Genomic DNA, 21,950 nt, shown 5'->3' on the forward strand with positions numbered 1-21,950 from the left:
ATATGAGATGTTGCTGAGCTTTTTTGTACCTTGTGTGATCTCTTCCCTCAACCCATCCTTGCCTGATAGAATTTCTTATCTTGCTTTCATGTATTCATAAAATTATCTTGCAAATCTTGGTATCTGACAATGTGACTAGATGAAAAAAGAAAAATATTGGATTTTGCTTTTCATTTTGATACACATTGATTTGTACTTTATTACAAAATAAATTACAATTTAAACTTCAGCGTAAAATTGTTACACAATTACAATACATTGCACAGTACAGTCACAAGTAATAAAAAGAATGTTTACTAAAATTTTGAATGTTTAAAACATTAACTGTCTTAGCAACTCCCAAGAAGAAATTAAGATATTCTTTATGTGCTATGTTCAAAAGCTTCTCGCTTGTCTTGATACCTGTCAAAAAGTTTGCTCCGTTTTTGATCTAAGACCATCATGATTGTAAAATTGCATTAGTCATTAACTGAAAATGGACATTTATAATAAACCTGTTAGTGAGAAATTGAAATGTAGAGATTTCAGTGACAATATTACACATTAATGATAACATTTTTTTACTGGAATTTCACTCCTTTGCTGTCATTCTTTCCATATTGTTTTACTTAACCTTATCCAGCTCAACTATAAACTCGGAGATTATTACTAACTGAATGAAAATCTTGAAACAAGTTGGCTAAAGTGTGAAAGCAGAAAAATAAAAGAAAATGAAGTTTGAATGATAAATTGACATATGATAAGAAAGTAATGAGCATTGGAATATCAAGGCCAAAAAAAAAATGACCCCAAATCATCTCTTTCCTATTGATCGGACATACACATCATGGTATAATGAAGTGAAACCTGAATTACAGGTCCTCTACATGTATAACAGATAGATGTGATTTAAGAGAATATATAAATGAAATATGCAAAAGTAATGGAGAAAAATTGTACATGTTTGACATCACAGATCTTGTTCACATTGCCAATAGGAGGATCCATATAACATTAGTGATCTCAATACCTATTCAAATGCTTATCACTTTCTTATTTTTCATTAAATATTTCTCAAATTTTCATCGATCTGTTTTTTTTTCTTTTTTATAGTAAATTAAAGTGATTCAAAGGGTTTTGTTTTTCCTTTTAAAAATATTTCCATGATACAATTTGTAGAATGTTTTACAGTAATGAAAATATTACTTAATCTTAAATAAGATCTATAGAGAAGCTCAATATGTTAATCAATTTTATTTATAACACTAACATGACAAAAATTTTATTTCTTTCTTATAAACCCTATAACATAAACATACAAACGTGCAAAGATAATAAGGAAAAAAAATCACTATATATGCGTAGTGTGCAGAAAGAAGTCATATAAAAGATTGGTTTCAATAACATTGTGAACACACAACATCGAGTTTCATTCAAGCATAGTTTCATGATGAAAGACTGATATTGCCAGCATACCTCAACTGCAATTTCTATAAAATACTCAGAAAACATGAAGCTGATCAACAGCTTATTACAGTGTATAACATTAGTTCCAAGGGGAAAAAGATTGTTCAAACCTATACAGAAACATACATTTTACAAAATCTTCTACCTACCATAACTAACCCCCCCCCCCCCCCCCATGTCACAAGATTGCCTATACCTCTTTACAACTTATAAATTCTAGATAAATTATTTTCAGTACAATAATGTGCGATCAGAAGACATCAAAAATCATATCTGAATAAAACATAACTTGAAAAGTTTATCTTTATTTACATAATTGATTGCATATTCAAATTAAAGTTCAATCAATGTATCCATGATCAATTTGGAAGCATTTCTTTGGATTTCAAATGAGGCAACATTGGTATATTTCTGACAAATATTTCAGCACAAAGTTTACAGAAAGTTTTGAGGCAACCAAACAATCAGGTGCTACCTCCTAGCATTTGTAAGTACAGCTGGCATTGGTCCTGGAGATCTCAGGTCTCCGTTAGCCTTCATGAAGGCCAGGTTCTCTCTCCTCTGCCTGGTAACATTAGGTCTAGTCCTGCCCTGAGAGAAACCTAGTCTACCTGGTCTTGGTGCACCTGACAGATCAGCAGAGTCATTCAGTGTTAATAACTGCCCCATTGAGTTACTGATGAAATTGATTGCTTTGGGGATTGGGTCATCCTGACTGATAGTTGGTTCAGAGACCTTGGTTTCACAATAGGATGACACGCCCAAGTTGGGATGAGAAGGAGGGCGTGGTGTCTTGGACCTCGGGGGGCTGGGTGAGGTTGCGGTGGTGAGCCGAAGCATGGCCGTGGACGGACGCGAGGAGGGCACGGGTTCGTCGAGGTCCGGGTCGGGGACTACCAGACTACCCCGCTGGCAGTCGCATACCTGTGATTGGTGGGAGGTGTCAAGAATGTAGCCACGCCCGTTACCACATTGAGTGCATTCATTGCTCCAAACACCATCTAATGAACTTCCTGCAGTGATTAGTGATGCGGTGAACATGTGCCACAAATACAGATAGTGGAAGAATGAAAGACAAATATGAAATTGTTTACATGGTGAAGTGCATAAGGATAAAGAAAGGTACAGTAATTTGAAAATACCACATAATAGAGACACATTAAGATTTTTTTCAATAGTGGAAAAGAAATTGTTTAAAAGAAAGGCACATTTAAGACACATGAAGAAACAAGTAATTAGTATGGGAACAAAAATGAGAACTACTGGTCAGTGCATATATTCCAATACGTGTATAATATATGTGTGCATGCATTCAAATTTTCAATATACAGTGTACAATATGCTTTTACTACAAAGTGAATGAGTGCTGCTTAATTTCATTGAACTTATATGACTGTTTTGTCTTGAGGTAGAAAAATAGCAACAAAATCAATGACTAACCAGTAAAATGACAAAAGTGAAATGCCGATGGTGGAACATGTAGTGTATATGTATGTGTGCAAGATCCAATATCTTCTGTACTAAAATTTGCCTGCATGACAAGCCAGGTTCACGCTTGTTAAATTGTTGGAATCACATGGAAAAGTCATTTTAGAATTTCATCACAGAAGAAGTCACCAAACAATTAAATTGGAAGATGGTTGATAACAATGGCCATAACATGGCTCTACTTTGAAGGTCAACTATGTTGATATATACATATTTCCTTTTGGAGAAAAAAAGAGAAGATTGGCAGTGTTGCAAAGAAAGTATAGCAGATCGGATCAGACTGTGTCTTGATACTTCATGAAGTATTTGATGAAAGGAAAGAAAAGAAACCCAAACTCCCAGAGTTGCATGAAATGAACAGTATAAAAACTTGAATCTCCATTTTGTGTATTTAGTGGGTGAAAATGGGAATCTATTTGTTGTGAATCACGGCAAGATATATTTAAAATGACTGTCAATTCATTCTTGACAAGGAATAGGGCAAGAAAATACTTGAAACTTTACTGCATAATTAGAGCAATTTTCCACTGCAGGCTCTAGATCTACTTTGATTTTGTGAATAATGTTTTGGAACAACAAATAGATCTACATTCGTAAACATAGTAATAAGATGCAAATTTGATACTTTTCATCATTTTCTGTTGAACAAGTACCCTCAAATAGTTCGCTAGTTTTTGACAATTTGAAGACAAATATCACATTTATCGACCAGGTAATTTCTGTTGTCATATTTCACAAGAAATGATGAGACAGCAACTGTTCTGGAAACAAGGAATGGCACTCTATGAAAAACCAGAGCTATGCACATTGTATACTATTGGCTTGCGCAGTGACAATCGAGTTCACCAACATGGATCGTAAATTTTCTCCCAGTTCCATCTTCAACGCTTCTATCTGGATAGAAAGCGAATCGTTTGTGCATGGGGTCATAATTCATTTAGTCTTGTGATTGAATTGATGTGCATAGAAAATAAATTCTGTGACTGCAGGGAGTATATTAACACCACTATCTTATAATGACACGAAAATGTGTGATGAAACCTAAACCATTTTATTTTCAATCGTATGTTTCAAATTACGTGTATTGAGATAAACTTTAAACATATAGTTCAATCATCTATGTTATGACATTCATAAAGCAATATAAAAACAAGTCATATAATTCAATATAGAACAAACATTACCTCATTCAATATTGAGATATTATTATAAATGAGTCATGTACAATATCTTGAATAGGAGTCTATAATAAGATGCGACTAACCAGATCACAACTTCTCAGAAATTGACAGAATTTATTTCAACCACAGCCAAATTCCCCCGTTATCAGAATGGCTCTTTAATCAAATATTTTCTGCATGCAATACACTTGAGGTTTAACAATATTGCTTAAGGGGGTTTCCTTTTGAATAGATGCGACTGTGCTTTCAATAAATCTATTATTTCTTGGCGATTGTCTCTGGTGGGGTCATGAGAAAGAGACTGAACGGTACGTACTACTCTGGCCAGACAAGCTATTTCTTGCTTCATGTTGTCCAGCTGCTGGGACAGCTTGCGGCTTTGGAGGCGATACTGTTACCACGGCAACCATGGGCGGTGCAGGAATGGTCCACATCAGAAGAGGGCGGGGCAGATGAGAACATCATTTCAGGAGGGAGAGGAGCATAGCGATAGGATGGTTTGAGCAAGATGGATAAATGAGGATGAGGAATGGATGTAAGGGTGAGATGAAAGAACAGAGGAGACAGAGAGCAACAAAAACACAAAGCACAAAATTAGTAATGGCAGCAAATAAGCACAGATTAAATAAACAGAATTTAGATGACTTCCTTGGTCCCAATAATGAATTTACTGGTGAAAATGAAAATGACAATGAAATTATCACAATACATTATGTCGTAGCTTTTGGGGGATTAATTTTTCTTTTTTCATGCATAGCAGTTTTAAAGGGATTTTAATAAACCATCAAATTTGTTATATCTGATTCGATTTCTAAAAAGGTGGATGGATATACGTTTACTGTTTATAAAAAAAATTCTCCCACACCTGCCCAATTTTCATCTAGTGCAAAAAAGTGGAAGATTGTGAAAGGTTACATGCATTAAGGTGCTAGGTTTGCAATTCGTGTAATAGACATTGTTTACTTTGTGTTTTGTGGAGAGATCATTCCATGGTATTAATTCAATTTTATGAATTCAGGTTGATTATTTAATCTCAATTAAAAATTTATTTCATAGTCTGAATTTTGTTATTGCATTTTGTTCTATTTTATAAACATTAACTTCATAATCTGGCACTAATACAGAATCAATTTTCCATTACTGAACACAGAAACGAGATAGGAATTGAAGAAATGTTCTGCAGTCATTCACTAAATAAAATACTTAATTTATCTACATTTAAATTGCATCAAAAATGGAAAGTGATTGATATTATTAAGTAAGTGTAATCTAGAAATGTAAGACTTAGAATACAAAATAATTTTGCTAACATTGATTACTGGGTGGGTTCTTATGTAAGGCTACTGTGAAACTGTCATTTTCAGAACAAACAATATGCACTGATGCATTAAATCCCAATACTGCATAATGTTGTAAGACATGTATGTATAAAACTATAAGCAAAATGTAAATAAATCAATTGCCCAAACTTCCCATCACCAATAAACAAATACAGGCATGCATGCAACAAAAATGAAAAGTGCATTAAAATAAAATGAGACAATGAAATCACAAGAAACATAAATGATGGTGAAAAGAGGGACGGGTGCTTCATTTACAGTCACAAGCAAGCAAAATGGAAAAAAAAAATCTGTATATTTATTAACTAATGGTCATTTAATGTCAGTTGAAAATAAATGATTCATTTTGGGTTTTTTTTAGTCATGGCATGTCACCGAAGCCTTTTATTCAAGTGAAGATAAAAGCAATGGTGATATGGAATGACTACATGTACATGTAGTTCCATGTTTTCTCTGCAACACACACAAAATAATTGCTTCTTTGAATAACAAATCATTTCAAAGATATATTTTCCTTCTTTAATCACAGCTCAATTGTCACCTTTAAACATGATATACAAGATAAAAACCTGCATATAAAATATGGAATGTATAATAATCTTGGTTAAATAGTGTAACTGGCAGGACTGATGTGAATTCATTTCATGCGTAGGATATTTTGAGAATTTGAAAAAAAATATGACATGCACATCCTTCATCTTGATACAGGTTTCTTTACCATTTTGATAAAGATATAAGAAATCAAAATGATAGGTTCTTTCAGAAAGAAAATAATATTTTCTGTTCTAAATATATTTTCATTTTCATTGTTGATGATGTAAGAGAATATGACAGTACAGTTAGGGTTACACAATATTCTGTTTTATGAGATAAAATGAGTGCTCCTCCTTTTGGCATATACTGTATGTAATGGTAAATGGTGCATAGTGTTACGAATCCATTTCTATGTTGACTAGCAAATAACCCATAAATTCCACACCATTTATAACAAAATTGATTAGCCTGCCTTTCTGTGATAGAATAACCCACTACTCTAATAGAATTAATTTCCACACATGTCTAAATTACCCATAAATCAAAAATGAAATTATAGGTGCACTGAAAATCTAATACACTGTAAGAAATTGACCAAATGCATTATTTACACTTAATTTCAATGATTTTTTTTTGTAGATAGGAATTGATGAGGCAAAATAAGTATGAAATATAGTGAAATACATTTCATCATAACTGACATGCATAGAGCTACAATATAGTGCAGTTTACAGTACTTACTGTAATATACATTTGTAGAACCTGCTCTAAGTAGAGCATTTACATGTATGTACGTATACAAATTGATTGTGGGTCTACCAGTGTGTACATAAATTTATGCACTTGTATTGTGTGATGGCTAAAAAATAGCATGTAACAGGTGCTGTATAAATATCACTTTTATGTATCATAAGCATATATAACACAAAAAAATCGTGGAAGGAAAATGTGACCAATAATCTTAAATACAAAATAAGACAAAAAGCAAAAAACCAACATACATGTAGTACTTTGGACTTTAATTTTTTCCAACCAGGAACTGAGAGAATATCTCTTCCTCTATCTTCTCACAAAATATGGAGATTGGGAATCCCATGGAAATCAAGATTAAAGGATTTTGTCAAGAATAATTTAATTAATACTAAGAGTTTTCAACAGATCCTGCACAGTATCCAAATATCATACTACAGTTAACCTCAAACTTCAATTTTCTCCTAGTTCTTTAGAATTCTTGTAGGCCATACATTCAGTCAACTATTATGGGTTTGTAGATGATCATTTCAAAGCTTATGAACTGGGTTTTTTTTTTAGCAGAACATAAAGAAAAAACCAATATGGTGGACATATTGTTGTGGGATGCACAAATGATGAAAATGACTGACTGTTTGACATTCCCCTTAAATGAGAATCACATAGTATATTAGATAGAACAATGATCAAAATGTGCAGGTAACCAATGAGTGCAAGTGAAGTGTTTCATGGACGATAATAATGAAAATTTAAAAGCGGTGGGCCAATCCTCTCTTGTGTGTGCTGTATGAGTGGGAGTATAATCTGTGATATTCAAATATGTGAATTTATAGTACAGTGCAAATGATGCTGTACGCCCAATGACAATAAGAGTGTAAGTGATGTGACGACAAAAAAATAGTTCCGGATCTGAAGTCCAAACTGAAAACATCATATTTTTCAAAGCAACATGCCGTGACAGTATGAAATACTACTCAGATAATTGATTTCCTTACTAATTCTTCAGCAATGTTTTACTCTTGAATTAAAAGAAAAACATTGTGAGGAAAATATCAAATTCCAATCCATTTTGTGCATGAAACCGAGTGGTAAAATAATGTTCTGCTTGACATGGTGAATAAGCATGAGCTTTCCTGGCTGTGAACAGCTGAAACACTGTTTGTGTAATACATACATACTGAACAAATGTGAATCCCAAAAGAGCAACAGAACAGAGTGAAACCAATATGCACACAACCGATAAAACCCAAAAGAAACTTAAGAATTAAAATCATGGGTTACCTGCACAGTACTCATAGATCCTACGTTAGTCACGTGATCATGTAAATATCACCCAGCCAAATCATGGCCGGAGCAAGTCAAAAATAAAGAAGGAAAAATGATTAGTTTGTTATGGAAGGGAAATAAACTCTGATTTTCACATTTACTTAAGACAAGGAATAGATAGGGTATTAATAGATGTAGAGGCAAATGTGATGTACTCATTAAGAGGCAGATGTAATATTGTACTTGTATGAAATAAATCTATGAAATTTCATTTGTATATTTACTGCTGCAAAAGATTTGCAAGATGGTATACATAACAATTTCAAATTTGATGATTTTTACGGTGTATCTAACAAGCTGTACATACATTTATTTACGAGTACATTTAAATCAACCAAACGTATGTAAAAGTATTTCTGTATCACGAACCAATGACGGAAGTTATAAACAACTTATAATCTACCTCTACACCTCAATGTTACATAAATATTACATGGCAGGGATAAACATATTAGATTCTACACAAAATGACAACAAATTCTTGAAGACATGTTTACAAAATTGTACTAATTCTATAGTTACAAAAATAGACAATGAAAATATTGCACTTTGAATCATTTCCTCGATTTACAATATATTGCTTTCTTTGATGTCTTGCGCAGGTTTTGTAGTAATACAAATGTGCTTTAAAAACAATGAACATATAAGTGGACTTAATCAAATTACATCCCTCACTTGGAAAAACATAAAAACTGTCTTTACTTAGATTTGTTGTGCACCTTACAAAATAAATTCCAATGTTATTCTTTCTGCACACACTGTCTTCTTCACACACTTAATTCCTTTACAAAAATTTGTTGCTAATTAAGTTTCTTACAAAAATGTTCATATTTGTAAAATAGATTTTTCTATCTAGCTAAAATTAAATCTATGAAAGGCATATTATACCTTGATGCTACTTTGTTCTAATACATGTACTTTAGCTTCAGAAAAAAAATTATTATCCACATGTATGTGTTCAGTTATTTGTTTGTGCTCATTTACACATTCATTGATCAATGGATTTACATAAGTTTCAATATTGTTGAACAATTAATTTTATCATATCATTTGTCTTTTATTCATTATCTCTGTTGGGGTGGTTAACATCCTATTATTCTTTCTTCTTTTTTTTTTTTACTAACAACATTAATTTATCAATTGTTAAGTATGAGGCAAATTGATATTTCGGTGAACAAACAAACCTCCAATATTAATTATACATTACTATGTTCACACAGAGTAGTATTCAACAAAAGTTTAAAACATTTCATGAAAATAAACATGCAGCATTATTAGTACTTAGTACTACCACCAACACCATGTGGGGGCTTTCTTTTGTGATGTTTCAAAATGGAAGAGTTCCCTTCAAACATTTCTATTCTTTACAATTTGACTACTTTCTTAATGCACAATACACATATGTTGCATTTTGTTGTATAACAGTGTCCTAATGGGGATTACATAGTTATTTGGCAAGGATCAAGGGTTGACTATTGATTGTTCAAAGAGACAGGCTACACCAGGACTCCATTGATTCTGTCATGGTACCACCTAGACCTGATGACAGCTCAGACCTTCTCCCATTATGCTGCAACTTTAATTTGACCTTGAGAGCTCCTGATCTGACCTGCTTGACAAGAGCACCCTCATCCGAACACTTTGGTTTGGGGAGATTGATCTCGTAGTCCCCGACCGTGGGAGCTCGCACTCGGGATGGTAGCTCCCTTATCGGGAAGCTTCCGTGAATCTGGGCGGTACTCTTCACTACTTTGAAATGACTTAATGAATCACAGTTATTCTCACAATCAGTAGACACCTCAGGTGCAGCATCCACTTTAGCATCCCCTCCCCCACCTGCAGATCTGATCATCACCTGAGTCGGTTTCAACTCTTCCCTTCCTTCGCCAGACGGCTTGTACTGCAAGCTAGGTAAATGGATAGTCTTGGTGACCTTGTGGGATTTTGCCTTCCTGCCTTTCAATCGCTTCATCTTCTTCCCATGGAAAGAGTTAGTGCTACTACTAACGCAACCGTTAACACTACTACTATCAATAACATGCACTTTGTCAATACCTGCTAATTTCTTCTTCATGTCCTCCATGGTCGTAGCCTTCGGTGTTACACCAGTCTTCAGCCCCAACTTCTGGAACGCACTCACTTTGTCAGTCCTTCCCGGTGTCTTGCTTCGTTGGTTGTCAGATCTTCTGTCAACCTCCTGACGAGGACTGATCACGTTGTTGATGCTCTTCTGCCGGTTCAGTGTAACCGGTCGCCGCACGCCAATGCCGTCCACACAGATTGACGCCCCGATATACGGAGGAACACTTACACTGGGCTGTACAAAGAATGAAAACAAGAAAATTACCAACAAGAACTGGTGTACGATGAAAATCATGTTTGTCTTCCTTCTATATCAATAAAATATCATTTCAATAAAATATTATTTCAATAAAATATTATTTCAATAAAATATTATTTCAATAAAATCAACTCCTGAGTTTGATAATTTTGACAGATTGCATGAAGTAAATACAAAAACTTTTATCCTGACAATACATTCAACTTTTAAAAAAACCTGGTAACATAGAAAACCTAACCACAAATTTGGCAAAAAAATTATACACAAAAAATAAAGGCAAATTAGCACTTCATATGCCCAAAATGATCCTGAAAATCAGTAATGGATACAACACGTCAAGTAATTTGAAATAAACAAAAATACGAAAACAGACCCAACTATTTTTCCCCTGACCATGTGATACTCACCCCTTTGTACAGGATCTCAAACTTGCCAGTGTCACAGTTCTTATCATGCTTACGGTCTAGGACAACCTTCATTGTATCCTCAATGACAGAGGCACACATTTCCTCTGTGACCGGTGTGGAGGCGCCCATGGCAGGGCTAGCATTGATCTCTAGCATCCAAGGCAGAAAATCATCTGTCAACATGAAGTCAGCTCCATACAGCTCAAAGGAATTCTGATGGCATTATTCAAAAATAGAAATGAAAAGCTTATATATGGGAAGTTGTGCAAAACCATGACAAAAGTATATACATATATTTGCAACTAAAAACATGTCATGAAGAACACTCTTTTTTAATTTAGCTTACATCAACAGGTAATGTACTTTGACATTTTTTTGTTCAAGAAATAACAGATTCCATTTTTAGGAAATACATCCTCTCACATATGTAACAAATAGTTGTGATATTTGGTATACAACTGATATTTTCACTTACATTACACATAAAAGCTTAAACCCATAATCATGTTTTGTAGCTGACAGGGTAAAAACTTCAATTTATTTTTTTCCAGTGGTTTTCAACAACAGTTGATGTGAACATGTTAACACTAGCTCCAGAAACAGCTTCCTCTATGCTTACAATAAATTGAATCTGACTTCAGATTCATAAAAGATATTTTTTTATTTCAAATCATACATTTTCAACATTCTAACTCACATAGTCTCACACTATATGCAGAATACTGATAATCATATTCAATTAAAAAAAAATCACTGAGCAACACTAAAAATGTCTGCCTATTTCCACAACTCACCTTTCTGGCCTCCATGGCATCCTGTGCACAGAGCATACTATCAATAATAGCCTTCTTCATGCCTGGTACAATCACACTCTCCCACAGACCCTCATACCCACGATCATCAAGATACTTGCGGAAGGTATCACTGTCCCACATGTTATCTTCAGGTAGGTTGGGATCACGTTCTGAGGCATTGTCATAGTGTTTCTGAATGGATTGGTTGGAGAGATGGATAGATCTACAGGGGGAAGATAAAGAACAATTTACATGTTATGTAAGACTATGTTATAAACCTACATGATCATGGCATTTTAGCACATGTAAAATACAAGAAGAAAAAACATTCTTGAAGGTGGCTTCAATTGTGGAACCACATGAATATTAGAGATAAGATGTTAATGAACAACTAATTTCAATACTCACATATTAGTAATCTTCTTTCTTTCATAAATTAGTGATAATCATGATAGTTCTCTCATATCTTATATGGAGTCACAAAGGGTTTATTATATGAACTTTACAAATACTAAGCCAAACGCGAACATTCATGACTACTCACGTCCCCCCAAAATGTTTTCTTATATTAGTAATATTAGCCCCAATGACCAGCCAAATTAAATGGATGTCTTTATAATTCTGGACACGTCAAACTGGTTTTTGCAACTTCAAAACAAGTATGATACAACCATACAGCGATTTGACAACTGTGCTACAATAATTGTGACTGGTGAAAATACCTATGTTATATCAAGTAATCTGCTTTAGACTTACTGGCCCAAGTCATCAAGAGAGAAAGGCTGGGTGCAGAACCTGAGATAGCATGCATCGTACCACCAGATGGTCAAAGGGTTCCAGTCCGTCACCAAGAACCACTGACGGATATCAAACTTGGTTTGGTAGATCAATAGAGGTCGCTCTATGTACTTTTGGACGACCCATTTGCCTTCTTTCTTCACCATGGGGTTGCCGACAAGCTTCAGGATTTCATCCAGTTTGTTCATACACATGATACCTAGTGAGATTGAAAGGTGATGTCAGTCATTGCCATGTTCTTGAATTGAATAGGATCTATCATTAAGTTCCTTTACAAATTTCAAATCTTAAACATAAATTCAAACAACAGGCACATAATCCAACAAAACCTTAAACACTATTAAATTTAAGACGTAAATCTACTTCAAATATAACAGTTTCAATAAATTTTAGAGGCTTGGCACAATAAACAAATACATTAGGCTTTGAGAAAGTATGCGGCCAAGAGTTTAGCTAAATATCCAGTTTTCTGAAATGATGACGTCAGAATACTGGTATAGCAAAAAATATATCAAGGTCTGACGTCACGCAACATCATAGTTGAAATATATTTGGTCACATGATGCAATTTGAACCAATCACTATACAGGAGTCAATCTATGTAGGATATAATACTTACTGTTTTTTACTTTGTTCTTAGTTTAATCTATCCCTGATTTTGTTTTTCAGGATTATCAAGTATATAGAGTGAACAGTAAAAAGAAAATACTCACCTCTGCCCCTAGACTTGGCACCAGGCTTTACAATCCATATGTTCCTGAATCCCTGCATGTCAAGCTGAGGTAGTATTGATCGTAGCCTGTTGAGGAGGCTATCACAGTATGCATAATGCATGGTAGTATCATCAATACTCCCTCCTTCACTGTTGTTGAAAAAAAATAAAATTAGGATTAAAATGCAGAAAATAAGAATTTTACTGACGATCAAATCCATCAAGGGAAGAAGCAGTGGTACATTTTTGAGGAAGAATACAGCTTCATGAACAAAAAGTAATCTATGTTGTAAAAGAGCCTTATCAAATTGCAGAATAAGATGAGCTTCTATATAATGTGGAAGTGTTTTAGTAAATGTAAATTGATTATGACTCTCATCTTTCAAATAGACAGAGATGCCAAGTTCAAAAAAATGTTATGCGTGAGATTTTCATGACTCGACGTCTATGTGCGCGCGCGGCCAGTACTTACACTCGTACGTTGCGAAAAGGCGTGCGCGCGTTGCGCGCGCGCATGAGAAATAGGCTTCAAAACTATTCGATGCACGCACGTGATTCATCGTATCACGTACTAGCTGTGCGCTGACTGCACTCTCGATTCGTCTCGCGTGCCGGGCTAGACGCAAAGGCGGTCGGCCAGTCGTATAATCTGGCGAATAATGCTACTTTTTCTCTTTTTTTCTGTCGGGTCCCGATGCGTGAGAAAAATGGGTGCTATGCGTGAGATCGTGAGACGGACCCTGAATGCGTGCGTCTCACGCACAATGCGTGAGACTTGGTAGCTCTGAATAGATTGTGGATTCAAATCCCAATTCAGGCATATATTTTCTTGAGCAAAGAATTCATTCACTTTGACTGCACTTAGCCCAGGTGAGATGACTGAAAAATCATACCTGGTTGGTTATCATACCTGCCATGGCTACAGCTAAATACGAGGTAATAATACTTAGTATCAAGCGCAGTAGGGTATAAGCATAAATTAGATGCGCTATATAAATTGACTTATCTTTATTATGATTTCTTACAGAACCAATCTAAAAATGTCATTACAGGTGATACAGATGGATATACTGTACACAAGATATGATAATTCCTTATTCAAGCAGTACACGTAGATGACAGTTAACAGTCTGAATTACTTTAATTCCCCCCCCCCCCGACCGCCTGCATTCATGCTTTGTCTGTGAAATATGCTTCCATAAAAAAGTAGAGTCTGTAAGATTAGATCAATGATATACCTTGTTAGTTGATAGTACTCTGTGATAAATTTGTCCCACTGCTCATCTGATAATAGAGGAGAGCTCTCCTCATCAATATCATCGTGTTCATGAGACGTCAGAAAATCTTCTACAATTTTGATGGCGATGTTCACAAATGGAGTTCCTAGCAGGACTGGTGTCTTCTTGGCTTTCAGAGCTTTACCTGCAACAATGGAAATAAGACAGTACAATATCATCAGAATAATCAGATTGATATTTCTAAATGAGAAATCTCTAAAATACTGTAAGGCATGTGTAAGGAAACATACACTCCATATCCGTATCATTTATCTTATCGTATGTGAACTACGTGAGTAGCAAGATAACATTGTCTAATAATCTTGCTAAGTGATATACACTTGAATGAACCCGGTATCATTATCATAAATTATTTAGGAATTACTTCTTACCATTCCTTGGACTAGTAATATTTTTGTTCTCATCAGTTTTGTCAGTTTCTTTGTTCTCTTTATCTTCTTCTTTGTCTTCAGTCATAATGATATCCAAGTCTCCATCTTGTTTCATGACAATCCATTTCATCACACCGATAGCAGCCGATATCCTGTAGTCACCTGTTGATTGCAATCAAATGAATTATATCAATGTCATTTAATTTCAATGAGTCATTCAGAGAAAGACTTTATTCACAAGGAAAATTAGATATGATTCAAGTATTACTCTGTGGGAAAATTTCAAGAAGAATCACTGTGAGTAGTATTTCCCTAAACTCTTTTCAGAAAGTAAAATAATATAAAAATAGAAAGATTGAATGTACCTGGAGTATGATTTCAGTGTATCCCGATATCCATCTTATCAATAGTTTAAACTACATTACATTAACTCAATCTTCATATGAGTTGGCTATCGAATACAAGGTACACGTTTTTTATCGTTTATATCAACAAACATTTTTTTGTAGAAGGCCACTACAGTGCTTTTCTTTTTTTTCAAATGGTAAACCCTGATGATTATTTGAAATTGAAACACATTCTTACCAACAAATGCATCTTTCTCTTCATCTGCACATATTCTATAGCATCTAGGAAAGAATGTATCAGCTTCCCTCTCCTCAAACCATGGAAGACTCTTTAGACTAAGGCATAGACCAACCTGAAATTAATGGTGAAGGCAAAGTCAATATAAATTAGTAATTTGACATTAGTATGATGATTGAAATCATTTTCTATTCATAGTGCAGCATCTATTGTCATAAATCTTCAAAAGTTGCAAAAATACCTCCATTAAGAATTAAACATTCTTATTTTCCCTTTTCACTGAAATACATTAAAGATTTCTATAATAATAAAAAAGATCAAGTTTTATTTATTTGTCTCACTTATATATCATTCAAGTTTTCACCAGTATCTTTAAAACAAAACAGACTATCAAAATTCAATGCCTAGTTTTCAAAAGATCTTGTAACATTTTCATCAGAGTACAATAGACTTCCAACTCAATCAAATGTGCTTGTCATATTTCATTAAAGAGAGAATGCTCTGTTTGATGTTTACCTTCGTAGTAAATGTTCCATTCTTGCAGAAGTGGTTGACAATGGTATCCTTTCTCAACAGTTTATAATCGATGGCTCCCTTACGTACTGTCCACAGGAATGATGGGGTGGCATTCCGGACCATCCGAGACTGCAAGGACAACATTCATTCAAAAGATAATTTACAAGCTAGAGACATATCAGATAAGTTTAAGGAGTTTGAATCCAGACAGCAGAGGCTAATCCATATTTTGTCAAAACATCCAAAAAGGGGTGTGAATTTGGAAACTACGTAGTGAAGCTCTCTGAACCTGAATTGACACAGCGTTTGAGATTTGTCACGTATTTGAATGTCAGGAATTATTTCACAAAACTTTTGAATAAGATGGCAGTCTGCTTGTATATCGGAGCAATTTTTACATAATAATTACATTACCTGTATGGCAAACTTGAAAGCGCCATACATATAGATACATAGATTATAAATAAATATTCAGTTAGAACTTACCATGATACCACAAACTCCATCAGGATCATGAACAACAGCAGCATCGGTGTCATCATCACAAGCATTGTCATCTAAAGGAATAAAACAAAACATTTGGTTAATGAGTAAAATTACATTGCATGGAAGATAAAACATGCATGTTTCTTACATAGATTTTCAAGAATGCCCCCAAAATACAGCGAAAATTCACTTACAAAGGAAAAGCTACAGAGGATGATCAAGGATGTAAAATTTTGTTATATAAGGGTGACTAATCCTAAACCCCCCCCCCCCCTTACCTGGGGTGTGCCTTATTAGATGACCCTTAAAAAAATACAGAATGCTGAATTAGAATGAACCTAAAAATCACCCTGCAGAATACAGAGTTAACTTACCGTCAATGTCGTCATCATCGTCAGAATCAGAGTCATCATCGCCTGCATTCTTCTTCTTATACTTGTGAGGGTTCATGAGCCGATACTCTTTCTCCACCCATGACCTGCGCATCAGGCTCGCCCTCACCACTGGGTAGGGACCTTGGATGGTGAAAATCTTTCTTGTCTACAAGAAGTAGAAATATGCAAAGGACATTAATGAATGAAAAGAAATGAAATATGATCCTAAGCTTTTGTGACGGAATGTCAAAAACTTGTGCATAATCAAAACAAAGGGTAATATCACCATACCCCCCAAAAAAATAATAAAATAAAAAAATATATATCTACACAATGCCTACTTCATCTCTATTTTCAAGAATGGTTCACTGAGCATGGTCTATATTCATTTACAGTACAAAATAATGTATATAATGGAACACTTTATGCCCCTAGGTCCAGTTGTACAGAATCTCAACATCCAATTTGATTTGGCTGTCACAACAGATGCCATCAATGAAAACATTACAATGCACAGAAGGATATGTTTTCATACAAGGTAGGTGAGTGTATTTCACATCAATTTCAAAACTCATTCTCTTGTTATATTTACCTTCATTGCTTTTTCAGCCATAATCTTAGCATTTCTTAGTCGATCTGTGTTGGGGCCTTTTGATACAGAGTACCTAGCCTTGCTCCTGGGAGAGAGTTCTGGAGAGGCATTGGTCTTACTACGGGTGTGATTACTTGGGCCAACAGGACTGGTTGGTTCATTCTCTTCTTCTAGCTCACTTGAGCGACCTGAAAATAGGATGGAAGACAACAATAATCCCTAAATTATTAGACAAAAAATGTCTCTTCATACTATCTTTCACTAGATTAAAAAGACCATTTCAACCTTCATTTCATTCGCCAGTTTCTTAAATTAAAAATTTGAATATAAGAAATCTATCCACAATACAACCCATGAAAAAATATTCAAATTAACACAATACATAAAACTACATGCAGTTGTATTCCTACAATGTGGTAACTCGAGACTTGCAATGCAAGAGATTGCAATCGATCACATTTCAAAGGATACTGATGGATTAATAACAAATATTTTTACTTGAACAATATGCATGTGCTAGAATGACAATGATTGCTATTATTCAATTGCAGATCTTGTTTTATGGACCTCAAATATTACTTTTTCCAGAGAAGAGATTTTTGACCTATAGTTTTACATACCTTCGGTAGGATAGGTAGTTCCACGTTTGTGGTTGAGATGTTTAGATTTTGTGCTTCCTTTCAGCCTCTTCAGGGACATACTTGTATTTGGACAATATGCACCTGTAAAAGACAGATAGAGAAAAGAGACATTGACATGATGTAATCATATTAATAAAGAACTTTTATCTAGACAATGATCTATCAAGGGTATTTCTCCTTGTACTTGGTGCCTCTGACATTATTTAGTATCTTTCTTGACTGTCTAATTCCAGACCGATGAAAATATGCACTCTCTAGCAATTAATAATCTGTCATGGCTAAAGGGCTTTAGGTAATATAAAACTAGACCTAATTCAAAAAAGTAAGTAATGATACATCACACTAGCAGATTTTTGTAATCAAGCAATTTTAAAAAAGTTGGAAACCAGTATCTGTATATGTACAACAATACTTTTTTAATTATCATACTATAAAAGCAAAGTTTCTCTGATAATTTTACAAAATTTTTATATGTGTTCTTTCCAGCAGTAATCAATACATTTTTTACAATACTAACATTGCAAATAAATAATGTACATGTATCAGTTATCAGTATGACTTACTGTCTTGCAGCTTGTTGAAACTAACTGATGTCTGCATCAATGTTCCACCCCGCCCTGGTTTGACTGGAGCCAATAAAGATGGTGTAGATCCACCAACCAATCTTTTAGATGCAGCTTCCCCATGTGAGCTCTCTTTACCATCTATTAGATTGGGAGTTGAGGTAGGTGTTCTCCATGCTTCTTGCGAGGTTTCGTCATTCTTGGATTAAAAAAAAAAGATTGATGAATATGAATTATGTATACCAACAGGTGATTCTTCATTATATGAAGTGAATTACGTGTAACATTTGCCAAATATGCAAAGGTTTTTATATAGCTTTTTGTCAAATAATCTAAATGATCTATCCAGGATATAAAGAGTAAAATTTTGAAAAATATTTTGCTAAATTGTACTGTAGATGATAACAATGGATTACAAGATTAATGAGAAATAAGGATTAAGGACCAGACAACATCAATGATCCTTCTGTGTGTAACACTTTCCCAGCAAATGTTGAGACAGCAAAATCAGCCAAAGACTTTTGTCTGCAACTGGCAAAAGGCAACAACAGCTACACTTATACAATTTTTTTTAGTTTGCACTTGGCAGATGCACTACATGTACCTGAAAGAATAATCAAGATTAAAGAAAGCAGAATATATGTAAGAAGAATCTTTAGAACACTAATTTTAAAAATACAAATTGCAATCTTATGATTTCAGTTTACATGTACATCTTCTATAGATGATAGCATCTGAGAAACTGTTAAACATCACAATTTTTATTTGCTGCTTCTCACCTCCTTTTCTTTGAGGCTTAATCTTCTTGCTTTGGCGATATTTGGTACAGGAGAGAGACGTCCCCGTAATGGCAGCTTTGTGCTTTGTTCCAACTATGGAAAGAAAAAGAATGAAAATGAAAATAAATTATGAGTACATGTACATCAATCAAAAATTCACATTTTGAAGTAGTGCATGTAATACTGATAGTTTGTTTACATTTATATGTAGAAAGTCATGACTAAGTATAAATATTTTAAAAATCCTACACAGGAAACCTTTATTTTTGTTTCTCAATAAATGCAGAGTCTGTATCTTACAAACCTAAAACACAATAAGAGAAATCTTATGAATGGACAGAAGTACAGTTGATACATTCGATAACAATGTATGTATATTTGCAAATATAACTAGAAATCCTAACTCATATCTCATCTCAAAATTCACTATTGCTCTGCTTGACATTACAATATCAGGTCGAATCCCAAACCTCTCAGCCTACTGTAACCATGCATGAATGCTGTCACTCCGCATAGTCTGTGTGCAGATACATGTAAGACCAATACTTCTCCCAGAACTTTGCCATCAATATTCATAAATTATTTGAAAGTCATACTGATAGGATTACAAGACAATGATACTCCATGTATTTCACAATTACTTCTATTATTTTACAAATGTACATGAAAACAAAAAAACAGATTGCACCTAAAAAATGTGATTTTTTTATACAACTGACACCTGTAACTTGTCATGCTTGTCTGTCATGTCTGGACTTTAACGTTAAATTGGACACCGATCCTACATAATTTAACGCAGGTCGTTGTTGTCACAGGTCTGGCAAATTTATGCAATTAATGAAACTTACTTTTTGACGTTGCTTTTGCAAGTGCAGCTCTTGGCGAGCCATAAATGTTGTTCCAAGTCCTTCAGCTATCTTGGCACTGGCAGTGCTCATCTGAGGTTTGAAGGTAAATTCGGATCCTGGAAGTTTGGGGATTGGAGACATGCTGCTAGCATGGTGAATGTTATTGTCAGGAATTCTTGTAACTCGTGTTGAAGCCTGAGCTCTCTGAAAACTTCCACTTTTTAATTGTCCCCGTCGCTCATGCGCCAACTTTAAACTTGTCGCATTGAGCTTTGGAGTAAACGTTAGTTCCTGTTCATATTTGTCAAAGCTGAATCGCTGATGGGGAATCCGTGTACCTCCAACAACAACACTGCTCCCATTACCATCGACGCCGGACCTGGAGCCGGGATCATGACTCGAAGTGGAAGATTGTGAATGATCAATTCTCGAACTCACCGATTCAATTTGTAACATTATATTCCATTTCCAGGGTACACCTGTAGTTACAGCTTATTTACAAACCAATACTGTTCCGTTGCATACTTGTGTTTTCTGTTTCTTGGTCCTACGTCCTTAAATTTACATCATTATTTCAGTTCGATCATTTTCTTCGTGATATTTACGTGTTAAAAGTAATTGATGCACCTGTTCGCTGTCTGCTCCGCACACACATCGCTAGGCGACGCCACACACACCCTTTATTTACAATACACGCTCTGCACACGTACCCGATGGCCGTGCCTTATTTGGTCACCATGGACGCCTAGCTGGTTGTATTGATTGTCGATATAGGTGATTGCTCAGTACGCGCACGCTGAATGGTTCAACCCATCCAAGCGCAATATTTTTAGCCAATCATGTCTGCCGTATCATAAAGGTATGTTTTACCCCTCTGATTGATTACCCGTAAACTACTTTGTGATCACTTTCGAGGATTCTGGAGACGAGGGGCCGGGGGGGGGGGGGGGGGGTCTCGTGTTTGCGGGGAAGGGTGCGATTAACATAATTTAACATCTGGATTTTTTATTGAAATCTGTCATGGTTGGTCTTGTACAGTGTCTCACAATCATTTTCCTTCGATGAAAAAACAAAAATTGCCACAACCACTGGCTAGCTAAAATAATTAAACCCTACAAGAATTCAAAAAGGTACAAATAAAGGAAGGAGCAGCAGAAGAAAAAGAAGGAGGAGGAGAGGAAGGAGGAGGAGGAGGGTGAAAAAAGAAGAAGAAGAATTAAGGAGGAGAAGAGGAAGAAGAAGAAGGGGAAAAAAGAAGAAGGAGGAAGAGAAGAAGAAGAAGAAGAAAAAAAAAAAAAGAAGAAGAAATAGGAGGAGAGGAAGAAGAAGGAAAAAAGAAGGAGGATGAGGAGAGGAAGGAGAAAAACTAGAAGAAGTCGAAAAAGAAGAAGAAGGAGGAGTAGTAGAGGAAAAGAAGAATAAGAAAAAGAAGAGGAAGAAGAAGAAGGAGAAGAATTAGAAAAAGAGTAATTTTGTGCAAGCCTGCATGAGTGACTTGAAAATGGGATATGATATCCTCTTGAAAAATTATCATCTCACTAAATTCAATGAAAGCGCGAAGCGTGAGCGAATTCATTTGTTTTAAGTATTGATGACCATGAAAGTTTTTTTTTCCAGTTATTCCCCTCCCTTAATTCATTATTCGTTCTTCCTCTACCAGTATCTTATTTTTCCTCCCCTTTTTTTCTGTTAGCGAACGTCGGAATTCTGCAAAGATGGCGTAAAAGGCTGCCCCCACACTTTTTTTCCAAAACCTTGTACAAAAACGTAAAAATTACCA

The 21,950-nt window shown here is 34.9% G+C and overlaps 1 protein-coding gene across 4 annotated transcripts; it reads right to left on the reverse strand.

Annotated features, from left to right (window-relative positions):
• Nucleotides 1-435: 435 nt before the first annotated feature.
• Nucleotides 436-20,895, reverse strand: LOC121411046 (tubulin monoglycylase TTLL3-like). 4 transcript variants are annotated; one of them, XM_041603522.1, is made up of 19 exons: nucleotides 20,171-20,895; nucleotides 19,323-19,415; nucleotides 18,544-18,742; nucleotides 17,960-18,061; nucleotides 17,340-17,527; nucleotides 16,748-16,913; nucleotides 16,374-16,444; nucleotides 15,888-16,016; nucleotides 15,372-15,486; nucleotides 14,787-14,948; nucleotides 14,356-14,539; nucleotides 13,119-13,267; nucleotides 12,364-12,604; nucleotides 11,608-11,830; nucleotides 10,814-11,026; nucleotides 10,121-10,382; nucleotides 8,021-8,040; nucleotides 4,432-4,506; nucleotides 436-2,370 (listed from the first exon to the last, which is right to left on the reverse strand). In XM_041603522.1, exons 1-19 carry the CDS (start codon nucleotides 20,624-20,626, stop codon nucleotides 1,918-1,920), a joined length of 3,501 nt encoding a protein of 1,166 aa, XP_041459456.1. In that variant the 5' UTR covers nucleotides 20,627-20,895; the 3' UTR covers nucleotides 436-1,917. The 4 variants fall into 4 exon arrangements, with proteins under 4 accessions (XP_041459456.1, XP_041459454.1, XP_041459458.1 ...); XM_041603523.1 differs by lacking the exon at nucleotides 436-2,370 and adding an exon at nucleotides 2,407-2,459 and having other exon boundaries at nucleotides 20,171-20,893; XM_041603520.1 differs by lacking the exon at nucleotides 8,021-8,040 and having other exon boundaries at nucleotides 436-2,459.
• Between the last annotated feature and the right edge of the window lie 1,055 nt (nucleotides 20,896-21,950).

This window comes from Lytechinus variegatus, chromosome 3 (assembly GCF_018143015.1).
Source record: "Lytechinus variegatus isolate NC3 chromosome 3, Lvar_3.0, whole genome shotgun sequence".
Taxonomy (NCBI): Eukaryota; Metazoa; Echinodermata; class Echinoidea; order Temnopleuroida; family Toxopneustidae; genus Lytechinus; species Lytechinus variegatus.